Consider the following 14,060-nt stretch of genomic DNA (forward strand, 5'->3'; position numbering starts at 1 on the left):
TTATTATGTATATGTTATATTCATCGTTAGAATATATGCGACATATGTATATATTCTAATGTTGAATATAACATAGTTTTCGCGATATTTTTCTAAAGCAAAATAAAAATGAGCAAATCTTTAAAAGACTTTTATTTAGTTATCGATCTCCCACATTCTCTTAAAGTTTTAACATTTATCCCACATTTTCTTAAAGTTTTAACATTTAATTTCGGAATAAAATCCTGTGTAAAAGTTTATTCCTGTGCAAAATTATCGTTAATCTTTGAAGTTCATATCTTTGAGTGTGAGCCCATTCACTTTACACTGTCGTATAAAACTTTATAAACTGACATTGTGATCGCTAAAATCTATTGTTTCCTGTCTTGTCATAAATTTTCCCAAAGATAATCAACATATGTTAATTCGTCCAAAATATTTAGTTTTATATTAAAATTCATAATCATTACAATTGGTATGACAAATTCTTCAAAAAATTTTAAAAGTACAGATAATAACCACTATTATATAAGAAGTAAAATGACTAAACATATTAGTAAAATATTTTGTAAGTGCAAATGAGCACTTAAGCTATTTTGCACAAAATTGAATAAATTAAAAAAATTATAATGCATTTTGAAAAATTATTCTTCAGTAAAAAACTGTATTATATAAATAATAGATAATTACGGCCACGTGTTAAAAGCTGAAGTATTATGTTATCTTATCAATAAAACTTTCAAGAACAAAAAATAAATTTATTACATACTAACTTTGCACATTTTCTATTCTTTTTTGTTTTAAGTATCATGAAAAAAAATTCTAGTGTATATAATTAATTAAAAAAAGTAAATTAAAATCTTTTAAAATAAAATTAGAGGATTGTAAATAAACACAGGAAACGCAGGATTGTATCTTGCTTACTTTAGAATCTTTATGTTTGCATTCCTGTGTTTCTTTCATAAATTAGTCAGTTACTTCTCAGAAGCCTACAAATAAATTAATACATCTGTCTCAATATGCTGCATCAAATTTTAATGATGAATACCAATATAATTTTCGCTACAATTTTTAAAAGGAAACAGAAATAAACAAATTTTTGAAAAAGTTTTTTTCTCAATTTATCAATCTCCCACATACTATCGAAGTTTTAACATTTAATTTCGAGATCCTGTATAAAGATTTACTTCTTTACAAAATTATCATTAATCATATGATTAATCTTTGAAATAGTGTCAGTCTATCTACTTTGTAATGTCATATAAAACACATAAACCAGCATTGTGATGTATAAAACCTACACTTCCTATTTCTATTCTAAATTTTTCCAGAGATAATCAATATATTTTTATTTATACCAAATGTTTAGTTGCATATCAAAGTTCATAATCGTTAAAATTATCGAATGTACGTCATATTAATTAAAAATTGCATCATAATGACTATTTGTAAGATTACTGAATACTAGTCGTTTTAATTATTTTTAAGTTATTTGTGAAAAATTAAAAAGAAATAAAAGGATAAGAAAAGGACAAGAAACATTAAAATATGTTTTGGTTGCTACTATAAAGCATATATAAACATTTCGAGTAAAAGATAAACATAAACTTTATTCTTAGATTTAATATTAAATTTAATAAATTCTATATAAGATAAAAATTCTAAATATAATTATTTAATTATACGCATTCATGCTCGCATGAGATGTAAGTCTGATATGTAACATCTCCACTGGTTCACCTTAAGTAATATAAATATGGGTGACAAATACGAATTTTTAGAGAAAAAAGCATGGAAATACACTATTTATTTTAAATCGTTATAACTCAGTGAAAGACAATCGTAATGTAATGATTAAAACCACATTTTAAAGAAGAAATATTAAATTTTAAGATACAATCAAAAGAAAGTTTGGAGAAAAAATTTTATTTTCTCCGTGTACGTTCAAAGTTGAAGTTTATACTTCAATTTTGCAAGGTTTATTTTATAGTAGCGCTATCTTTAATAAAATTTTCATAGAGAACATGCGTTAAAGCATTGGAAAGTTGAGGTATCAAAGCTGTAAAATGCTTTTTTAAATATTACTCTACGATCATTTCTCACAAAGATATATGAGTTTGAATTAGATCCTTTCTAAAACTGATTCCTTATATTAAATGATCCATTAATTTTGTTGAATGTATATATTTTTGTACACAATTTTATGGCACATAAAATATTATATATACATCACTTTCTTTGCTATAATATATTTATTATGATAAATGCAGTATATGAACATATCTAACTGTTCTATATATTAATTATAATTTATACATATAGAAAAAATCATAAACGTTTGTATAACTGTCAATAAATAATATATTTAATAATTTTTATATAATCCTGCAATCTATTATATACATATATAGAAATATGTTTATTTAAAATTTTTAAAAGTAACATATTGTATATGTAAATATATTAAGTGTTTCATGTGTCTCGAAATAAAATATACGTTGTTAAATCGCTATATAACACTTGCATAAATGCAGAATAAAAAAAAGAAAAATAGTGAGTTGGGTAATTATTAAAGCATGATATATTTTCCATTCATAAAAAGCTCACTGATAAGACAATCTGCAATATATATTACGCATTAGATGTATTTGTAATAATTATCAGAGAGTCTCATATATTAACCATTAATATATATAGTATAAAAAAAAGCATACAATTTCTGTCCAGTGTATCTAATTAATTATAATGGAAATGATATATTTTTTACTTTAAAGAGTATATATTATATCAAGGGGTAAACCGCTGAGGGCATTGTGGTGTACAGATTTGAGGCATTGCTAGATTTTACTGGGCAATACTTGGGAATTACTGGCATTGCTTGGGCATTAGTGGGTATTACTTGGGCATTACTAGGCATTGCTTGGGCATTATTGGGCATTGCTTGGGTATTACTGGGCATTGTTCGGGCATTACTGGGCATTGATTGGGCATTATTACGTTTTATTGAGATATTAATGCGTATTATAATGGACATTATTAAAGTATTATTAAGTCTTTTTTTTCAAATCAATTTTCAAAACAATTTTATGTCAACATAAAATGCTTTTGTGATGTAAGTTATAATATATCTCAATTTTTTAAACGAGGTTCAAAATCAAAACGTTGGATTTATTTTAACTTTCAAATGCATTTACTCAAAAAACATATTCAAAACACAAATTCATCTGCAACTAAATTTGTTAATGAAAAAAGTCATATTACTCATTATGTATCAAAAGCACCGGAGTTTTCAAACGTGAAAATAGATCACAATATTGAGTTTGTAAATACAGGAAATATAGAAAAGACTAGTCAACATGTAAATAATGAGGAAGACACAGCAGAAATTATGAATGTAGTGGAAGTCATAGATCAAGCAGAAATTATTTTTGATACAGTAAATGTAATAGATACAATAAAAGATATAGTAGAAAATCGAATCATAAACTTGAAAAAATTAATGAAGAGTATGATAATGACTGCTCTATTTCCAATTCTAGTTACGTTGTTGATCCCAATATTAATTCTAGTAGTCATATTTATTTTAATGTTAAGGTAAATGCTAGTCAATGTAATAAATAGAAAAGTATGAAATATTAAAGATCTGAAAGATTAAAAAGAGCTCGAGAAAAATTAAGTCCTAATCAAAATTTAATAGCAGATTATTTTATTTTGGCTGAAAAAATTTCCAAAATTATATGCCATAATTCTGAACGGAAAATCTTTTATCTAAAATAAAAAACTTAGAAATAGATTCTGCTATTAAAGATAATGAAACAGTTATAAATAATTTTTTGAAGAAACTCTTAGACACATCATTAAAAAATTCGGCAAGCGCAAACAGAAATTCTTATGATAAAATTACAAAAAATTTAGTATCTATCTCTATTATGTAGGAGGAAGGTTACTAACATATATGAAACATTACACGCAAATTTACCAAACGCATTACCTTCTATAAGTACTTTAAATAGATATTCACATGATAAATGTCAGTATACAGAGGAAGGTAAGATAGATTTTAATGGTTTAGTGCAGTATTTAAAGGAAAAAAATGCTTCAAAGGTTATCTGAATTGCCGAAGATGCTACACGCATTACGGGAAAAATTGAATATGATTCTGGTTCAAATAAAGTGTTTGGATTTGTTTTACCTTTAAAAAATGGTTTACCTGATCAAAATAAATATGTTCCTACATCTGCAGAAGCTATACAAAATTTTTTAAAAATTGGTACTAAAGCTACATATGCATATGTAATAATGACTCAATCTTTATTTTGCAATGTCCCTGCATATTGCTTATCTCTGTTCAGCACAGATAATAAATTTGATGCAAAAGATATTCTTGAGCGGTGGACTTTTATAAAAAAAGAAGCAAAAAAATTTGATATAACTATTGCAGGTTTTTCGTCTGATGGTGATACTCGTTTGTTAAAAGGAATGCGTCTCAATAATAGCTTACAAATTATAAGCAATCAAACATTCTCATGGAGCAAAACCTGGCCGTGGTTTCAAATAGACATGACTAAAGTAGAAGAATGTTATATACAAGATATAACGCATATTATAACTAAAATGCGGACGAGATTTTTGAAAGAAGGGATAATACTTCAAATGGGAAATTATTTGGCCACTGTAGATCATCTGCACTATTTGGTGAAAAATGTTTCGAAAGATAAACATCTTCTAACCTCTTATGATTTAAAAGAAGAAGACAAAATGAATTACTCTGCAGGGGAAAAGATGTGTTCTTCACGTGTAATAAGTCAATTAAAACAAATCGCTAATACTGACGGTACAATTGCTTATTTAAACATAATGAATTATATAATATTATCTTTCTTAAATGATTCTACATCTTTAAGTGATCGAGTGTATTATATGTGGTACTCAGTCTTCTTTTTAAGAATATGGCGAGCATGGATAAAAAAAAAATAAACAATATACTATAAAAGATAATTTTTTAACTAACAATTGTTACCTGTGTATAGAATTAAATGCTCATAATTTGATAAAACTAATTACATTATTTAAAAATAATAAGCAAACTTTAACGCCTAAAATGTTTCGTCCGACAATATTTAGTAGTCAAATGTGTGAAAAGCTTTTTCGGATAGCTCGATCTATGACTTCCACTTATTCTACTGTGATTAATTTCAGTATTAAGGATACGTATTTATAGGATTGTATATTATAAGAGTTTATGCAACATAAAAAAAGAAAAAAAAAAAAAAATATATATATATATATATATATATATATATATATATATATATATATATATAAGTTTTTATGTTGTCTTATTCTCAATATTTAATAATATTAATATATTCTTGTCTTGTTCTGTACTATTTTATATATATCTTAATCTCCTGTAATATTATATATAATATATGTCATATGTTACATTACATAAAATAAATGTTATATTATATGAACATAAATACATAATAAATGTTTTATAAAGAAATTCATTACATATATTTTTTTAATTCTCTGACAAAATATATATATAACATAAAACTACAATATAAAGCAAACAATGCATAAACTGCGTTTTTTATATTATATTTAATACATTTTCTATTTTATTATCAAACAGAGACAGTTTAAGCATTACTTGTGCATTACTAGGCATTACTAGGTATTACTAGGCATTAATGGGCATTACTAAGCATTGCTTGGGCATTGCTTGGGCATTGGTGGGCATTGGTTGGGCATTGGTGGGCATTACTAGGCATTAGTAAAAAATTTAGCAGTAATGCCCAGGAATTAAGCATTAGTAGGCATTAATGTACATGATTTTGATCAGCGGTTTACCCCTCGATTTCATCTTTCTGCTTTTCACTTAGCCACATAAAATTAACATATTTAAAACCATATCGATAGTTTATTTCTACCAAGGCAAAGCTTATAATTGCTATCGACAGAATTAATGTAACAAACAGAATATTTTTCATTTTTAGGACAGTATATTATTGACTATTATTATTACAATAAAACGGGTAAACTGTGTCACATTTGTGTATCACAAGTATGACTGATCGTTTATGTTAACATACAATGTTAACGTACAATGTTAACCAGTATTTTAAGACACGTGTCCTACTTAAAGCCTGTAAAAATTATTATAAGGACAGTCATTATATTATCATTGAAATGATAATTATTTTAAAATATCCATTAGAATTTTCTTATATTTTTCTAATAACTGCTGTTACACTAAAAGCTTAATTATTGATAATTACACTCGTGCAAATGCTTTTAAAAAATATAAATAACATATTATCTTCTCTTTGTGACACTTAAGAGCAAACAATATATACGTTTTGATCCGTATGACATGGAATTTTTTTTTTGTTTATGAAATATTTATAAATCTTTTTTATTCAACAGAAAAAAGAGTTTAATTTTTTATAGTTCTTATGGATGAGGTATGATTTTGATAAACTTTTTTAATAGTAGTATATAGTTTAATATTAGTAATTTAATTTTTAGAACGGTTCCAACTGTTACATCTTTTTTTAAACTCATAAAGTATAATACGTCGAAATTAATCAATGTTATGTTCAAATGACAGGTAAAAGTATCAACTTTCAAACGGTATATAATATGAAGACATTACAAAGTCAATGCTGCAACATTAATTTTTGTTTTTCTCTTATAAATTAACCAGTTACTCATCAGAAGTCTATAAGTGAATTTATTACACCTGTTATTATGTATATGTTATATTCATCGTTAGAATATATGCCACATATACATATATTCTAACATTGGATATAACATAGTTTTTACGATATTTTTCTAAACCGAAATAAAAATAAGCAAATCTTTCAAAAACTTTTATTTAATAATCGATCTCATACACTCTCTTAAAGTTTTAACATTTAATTTTGGAATAAAATCCTGCGTAAGTTTATTTTTATGCAAAATTATCATTAATCTTTGAAGTCCGTATCTTTGAGTGTCATCCTATATATTTTACAATGTCATATAAAACTTTATAAACTGACATTGTGATTGCTAAAATCTATTGTTTCTTGCTTTTGTCATAAATTTTCCCAAAGATAATCAACATATGTTAATTCGTTAAAAATATTTAGTTTTATATTAAAATTCATAATCATTACAATTGGTATGACAAATTCTTCAAAAAATTTTAAAAGTACAGATAATAACCACTATTATATATGAAGTAAAATGACTAAACATATTAGTAAAATATTTTGTAAGTGCAAATGAGCACTTAAGCTATTTTGCACAAAATTGAATAAATTTAAAAAATTATAATGCATTTTGAAAAAATGTCCTTCAGTAAAAAACTGTATTATATGAATAATAGATAATTACGACGATAGTGTTAACAGCTGAAGTATTATGTTATCTTATCAATAAAACTTTCAAAAACAGAAAATAAATTTACATTACATATTAACTTTGCACATTTTCTATTCTTTTTTGTTTTGTGTAAGTATCATGAAATAAAATTATAGTGCATAAAATTAATTAAAGAAAGTAAATTAAAATTTTTTTAAATAAAATTAGATACAGATTGAGGTGAGATGCCGGTCGATTATCGATAGTTCTGCTCAATATAAAACAGTTCTCATATAGTTCTGGGCTTGTGCCATGGCTTTCCAAAGAGTTCTGCCATTTAAAATAATTAGATAATTTTTTAATTAATTATTATACCCGAAAAACGCGTAATTTCATACATAAAGGTGAGATGCCGGTCGATTATCGATAGTTCTGCTCAATATAAAACAGTTATCATATAGTTCTGGGCTTGTGCAATGCCTTTCCAAAGAGTTCTGCCATTTAAAATGTTTAGATAATTTTTTAATTAATTATTATACCCGAAAATCGTGTAATTTTATACATAAAGATGAGATTTTCGGGTATAATAATTAATTAAAAAATTATCTAAACATTTTAAATGGCAGAACTCTTTGGAAAGGCATTGTACAAGCCCAGAACTATATGAGAACTGATTCTCTTTCGAACCCCGTTGGCCGTTTCGCGATATCTAAAAAAATAGCGGAAATACCGGTATAGCGTTACTCTAAAACTAAAAATGGCCGTATTTCCGAACCGGTTGAGGTACAAACGAAATAAAGTGTGGTACAAACAGGTACAAACGACGTACAAACGAACTATATTATTAATTTTTTTTTTCATAAAGTCGGGCGCCAGGTTCACATCGGTACAGATTGGTAAGCATCTTTTTAATATCAGAACTTGTTTTTAACGGTTCAACAACGTAAATGCGCATTTATTTTATTGCATAGTTGTATTATTTTTTATTATTATTACTTTTGCAATTCAGTTATGCTTAGTCAATAGTGCAGCTATTTTTAATCAATAAATAACCTTGTATGTACATATATATCTAATATAATACATATATGTATCTAATGTAACATAATCCAAATGACATATAGACATAACCAAGAATGAATAATCTTTGATTACAAAAAGTAATCTTTGATTACTCTCATTTCTATGAAGCCGCTTAAATTTTCGCTTTTTCTATAATCTATCGAACTGGAATTTCAAAAATTCTACTCTTCTTTGTTTGACATTAATTAGATATATTGCCTGTATGTTCAGAAAAATACAAGGAAAAAGAAAGAACAATTAATAAAATCAGCGAGATTGCTGCATGCTTAATGATCTCGCCTATCAACTAGACTATAAACGTTACATTTGAACCATACATGATCATACATGTCTGTTGCAATCATTTTGTCCACACTATTATTCGTGTTTGTTGCATTCTATTTTATTTATTTTCGAAAACACATATTTTATACTTAATTTTGCGTTAAAAATATAGTACTATATTTCTAGTTATTTTAAATTATATTTGGATCTAAATTCTAAAAACCATGTAGATATAGAATGTCATAAATAGCTGTCTAATATCATTAAGATTTATAATAATATCAGAATAGAATCTGTTAATAATCTTTTTCTTTTTAAGGACCAAAACATTTTGTCTTCTTTCGTATATCTTTTATATTAATTATAAAAATAATAAAATTTGTCTTGTTTATATTTTGTCGATCCATAACAAAATCTTGATAATTATTTGCCATACCTATTAATTCATCACCTTGCACTTTTAATGCAGATTGAAGTATTAATTTTGTAGGATCTTGCGCAAGAATTTCCTTAAAAAATGATTATAGTAATTAAAATCATATTACAATCATATAACAATCAATATTGATAGAAATTATAATCGTTAGTAGAATTGAAATTATAACTGTTAGTAGAGTTGAAATATTCGAAATAATTATTATCAAATAATATGCACGAAATAATTGAATATTTGAATATCTTACCATGTTTGCGGAGTTAATTTCTTTAGAACTGTCCGCACACAAAATAGAACCTTCCGGAATATTAACAAAAAATATTGCATTCCCCTTAGACGCTAACACGTCTACCTGACCTGATAGTGTAGCGACTACTTTAGTCTCTTTATCAGCTTGCGATATATTTTTTAGACATTGTAGATGCGATTTGTCCATCTTATAAATGCTTTTTCCCGATGTAACAGTATAATATAGTTCTAATTCGTAATGAAAATATTAAGAATCGTAAAGATGAGTTAAAATATAATATTATAAATGTATATATATATATAATATTATACTAAAATTATTGCAGGAAAGCTCTTTATGCTTCACAGGTTATAAGCATATATGTTATAACGTAAATATATATATATATATATATATATATATATATATATATATAAATAAAAAGAGTGGATAAAGAAATAATGTAATGTGCAAGTAATTTCGAATTTAAAATTACCCAGTATTATATATAATTGGTTGAAAATTCATAAAATTTGTCATTTGATTGTGACATGCTTACATAACAATTCCAGCAATCTTTTTCATATTAAAAAATTTACTTACCTTTATCAATAATTGTTAAACCAAAAATACCTTCTTCTAAAGTAAAATTTCTATTATCTTTTGTAAAGAAATTTGTATGACTCGGTTTCATGTAATTAGATTCAATTCTTTTGAATTTGGATGTTTTTGCATTATATATTATTAAGCCATGACCTTCCGTGTCAGTAATGTATATCTGAACCATTATTTGATATTTACATATAATACATATTGAATAAATTTCAGAATATGACGTATGAATAATAAGTGCACTTGCATAAAATAAAGAGTATATATATGCTACCATATTAAAAATGCAATATTTAAAAAATTACTAACAATCGCAGTATTTGCTATCTTATAACAATTTGAAACATCAACGAATAATGTCATCAACAATCCAATATTATCTTTATTATCAGCGATCTCAGATGGAATGGTAATATTTTTCATCAGCTTATTAGTTCTTAAGTCGAAAACTAATAATCGCGCAGGGCAAATTTTTCCCCGATCCCTGAATTTTCCAGAATGTACAACGAAGAGGTAATTACATTTAATCTGTGATAAAAATAAAAATTTTTTCAAATATTATATCATATAAGGAAATTTTTTTCAAATATTATTAAATAATCATACGGGGATAACTCTCATCATGCAAATGCGAGTTTAAGTATAGAGGGCATAATAAATTCTTAATTATTTCAATGTAACAGCTGAATGTAAAGTATAACAATTATATGTAAAGTGTTGTTTAAAAAGATATTAATACTTACACGGATTCGATAAAAACCCGTATTGCAATCATTAGGGATCCACCAATTCCAATTTGGATATGGACGAAGAAGTGGGCCACCCTTTCCTGTTTCATTACTTACCGCCATCACGCCAACTGGACAACCCTTGGTTTTATACGCAGCAACAAATACCCTACCATCTACGAGAATTTTGTTCATAATAAAACTTGTTCTTTGTAAAAAGAGAAAAAGTAATATAATAACAATAAATTAAAAAGATTATCTTTCAAGATTTTGAACTATTTCTTCATGTAAAAGTAACAAATTGATGACAACAAATTGCAAAATTTTACATAGTTTTTATTATTTATGATTAGAGAAAACTATAATATAATATATATTGATAATTATCAAACTGTAGAGTGCATTAAAACGGAAACGACTTCATTCTCTTTAATTTGTTTTATTGTAATTTGAAAAATAAAGACAGTTATATATGTATATATATGTTTGAGGTGTATGCACGTATGTAAATCGAGATAAGACTTAAGTATTAAAATTATAAATGTTTATGTGTAAAAGTGTCTTTATTTCTATATTAAATTATTGTTAATTTTTAAAATACATAGTTACAGACTACCTGGTGACTTGTCTACATCGTGTAGCATGCACATACTAGCATTATAATCGCCAGACTTGATCATTTCATTTTTCTGCTCTTCACTTGGCCATACAAAATCAACATACTTAAATTCATATCGATAGTTTATTTCTACCAAGGCAAAGCTTATAATTGCTATCGACAGAATTGATGTAACAAACAGAATATTTTTCATTTTTAGGACAGTATATTATTGACTATTATTATTACAATAAAACGGGTAAATTGTGTCACATTTGACTGATCGTTTATACAATGTTAACCAGTATTATAAGACACGTGTCCTACTTAAAGCCTGTAAAAATTATTTTAAGGACCGTCATTATATTATCATTGAAATGATAATTATTTTAAAATATCCATTAGAATTTTCTTATATTTTTCTAATAACTGCTGTTACACTAAAAGCTTAATTATTGATAATTACACTTTTGCAAATGCTTTTAAAAAATATAATTAACATATTATCTTCTCTTTGTGAGATTTAAGAGCAAACAATATATACGTTTTGATCCGTATGGTATGGAATTCTTTTTTTTGTTTACATATGTATATTCTAACGTTGAATTTAACATAGTTTTCGCGATTATTAACATATATAATATATATAATAAATAATATACAAAGTGCTCCCGCAACATACAGATCGGTAAGTTGGATTGCCTATCTGATTGGCAGGGGCATGTTTTACCGACCTCGCATAATCGAAAAATAATAAAATCAGGGGATCAATCATGTAATTTTTTCTTTGTGAAAAGTGAAAAAATTATATGGTTGATACCTTAAATGCAAATTTGGTAGGAAATGAGGAAACTGAAATCGGCTTTTAACGTACAGTATAATTGTAATATTTAATAATATAAATAAAATAACATGTACGAAGAAAATTTTATATGTATTAAAAATTATTATGGTATAACTGTGGACCATTAGGAACATTCCAAGTTAAAATGCTAAAGTAAAACTGTAAAAATTGACATAATTGACGTAATTTTTAAGTAAATTACGTCAATTTTTACAGTTTTACTTAGCATTTTAACATGATTCTAATGATCCACAGTTACTACATACCATAATAATTTTTAATAAATATAAAATTTTCTCCGTGCATGTTATTTTATTTATATTATTAAATATTACAATTATACTGTAACTACATACCATAGTAATTTTTAATATAAAATTTTCTCCGTGTAGATAATACAATTAAAATATAATAACACAGATAAAATAAAAAATAAAATATAATAAATTTAAACAAAAACCGTTTTTTATGCTTATAATATATGTTCAAAATTTTTAAAAACTATTGACAATGCGTTAAAGTTGAAACTTTAAACTTTAAAATGCTTTTTTTTTTAACTTTTCTACTATGATTTTTCATCGAGTTGCAACAGTTTGAAAATAGCCTATTTTTTGACGTATAAGTATTCCCTATATTTTTGTGCGTAGTATATAATAAATAATTACGATAATGTTAAAAGCTATTTCATAATGTTTATTGCACGTGTATGTAATAGTACATTAGTCATAATAAGCTTTATCTTATCAATAAGTGCATTGTCTGACGTATTTCACTGACATTATTACTTTTACGTATAAAAATAATTTTAAATTATGATATTAATGATGTCCAATATAATATTTACGATTTTCATGCGAGTTGTGTAGTATTAAACACAATATCCATAAATAAGAATTTCTGTCTTTAAACAGGATAACGAGTACATTGAACATGTCCGTTTAGGCTAAAATCATCTAAATTTAGTTTCTTATTAAGAAGTAGTTCTGATGATTTACAACGAAATTATGAGTGGGCCAAAATCAAGCCTTATTGTGTGTGACCCTCCTTTTTTCGCGAACAATAAGAACCGTACGCAAGATCGCGCATCAGTTACATAGAAAATAATTTTTGTGAAACTGATTATAAACGTGCACAGAGTATGAGTTTTTCTTAGTCCACATACCAGGAGTAAATATATACAGTAACTCTCAATTCGAGATTTTAAACGCATCCCTCCTTTTTACCTCTTGAAAATAGGTATAGAGAAAAATATCGAGGCGAAGTTGCTGAATCGGGAATCGAACTTTCGCTAACTTTCATTAATTTTTTTCATAAATTTTCATTAATTTTACATCTTATTGTTAATAGTCGGTATGATTTATGAATTTTTTGCGGAGACTGCAGAAGAATACAATCTATTTTCGTCCAACGTTTTACTTCATTTTCTTATCTCTGACTCATAAAATCGTATAAATATATTGTACTTGACTTTTTATTCTCATTCATTTTGCGATAAAGATTTTAAACTATGTTTTATGTAAATATTTTGCTACTCATTTTGTTTCTATATTTAACAAATGTTAAAAAATTAATAATTTCAAATGACTTGATAATTTTTTGAATATAATATAAATAAATGTAATTATAAATTATATACATATGTATAATTAATACAAAGTCAAATTAATATCAAATTATTAAATTAAAACAAAATTACAATAATATGTATAATTATAAATTATACACATATCTTAAATACAAAATACATTTATACTTATATTTTTAATTTAACAGAAACACAGGATCAAGTACAAAGTATTGTATTATTTTTCTTTTGTATACATATATATATATATATATATATATATATATATGTATGTTATTATTAATATTAGAAATATAGAATAAAACATAAAATTTTGATAATTTTTTATTAATATATGTTTTTT

At 25.3% G+C, this 14,060-nt stretch overlaps 2 protein-coding genes across 3 annotated transcripts in view; both read right to left on the bottom strand.

Annotated features, from left to right (window-relative positions):
- LOC140674384 (junctional adhesion molecule-like) overlaps window positions 1–14,060 on the bottom strand; it is a 131,916-nt gene that overhangs the window by 81,628 nt on the left and 36,228 nt on the right. The window lies entirely within an intron of this gene.
- Window positions 8,103–11,619, bottom strand: LOC140676249 (major royal jelly protein 3-like). Of its 2 annotated transcripts, XM_072911133.1 has the most exons (6): window positions 11,307–11,619; window positions 10,706–10,866; window positions 10,272–10,490; window positions 9,954–10,128; window positions 9,369–9,598; window positions 8,103–9,194 (listed from the first exon to the last, which is right to left on the bottom strand). In XM_072911133.1, exons 1-6 carry the CDS (start codon window positions 11,500–11,502, stop codon window positions 9,000–9,002), a joined length of 1,176 nt encoding a protein of 391 aa, XP_072767234.1. In that variant the 5' UTR covers window positions 11,503–11,619; the 3' UTR covers window positions 8,103–8,999. The 2 variants fall into 2 exon arrangements, with proteins under 2 accessions (XP_072767234.1, XP_072767235.1); XM_072911134.1 differs by lacking the exon at window positions 10,272–10,490 and having other exon boundaries at window positions 11,307–11,617.

This window comes from Anoplolepis gracilipes, chromosome 2 (assembly GCF_047496725.1).
Source record: "Anoplolepis gracilipes chromosome 2, ASM4749672v1, whole genome shotgun sequence".
In the NCBI taxonomy this organism is placed as follows: Eukaryota; Metazoa; Arthropoda; class Insecta; order Hymenoptera; family Formicidae; genus Anoplolepis; species Anoplolepis gracilipes.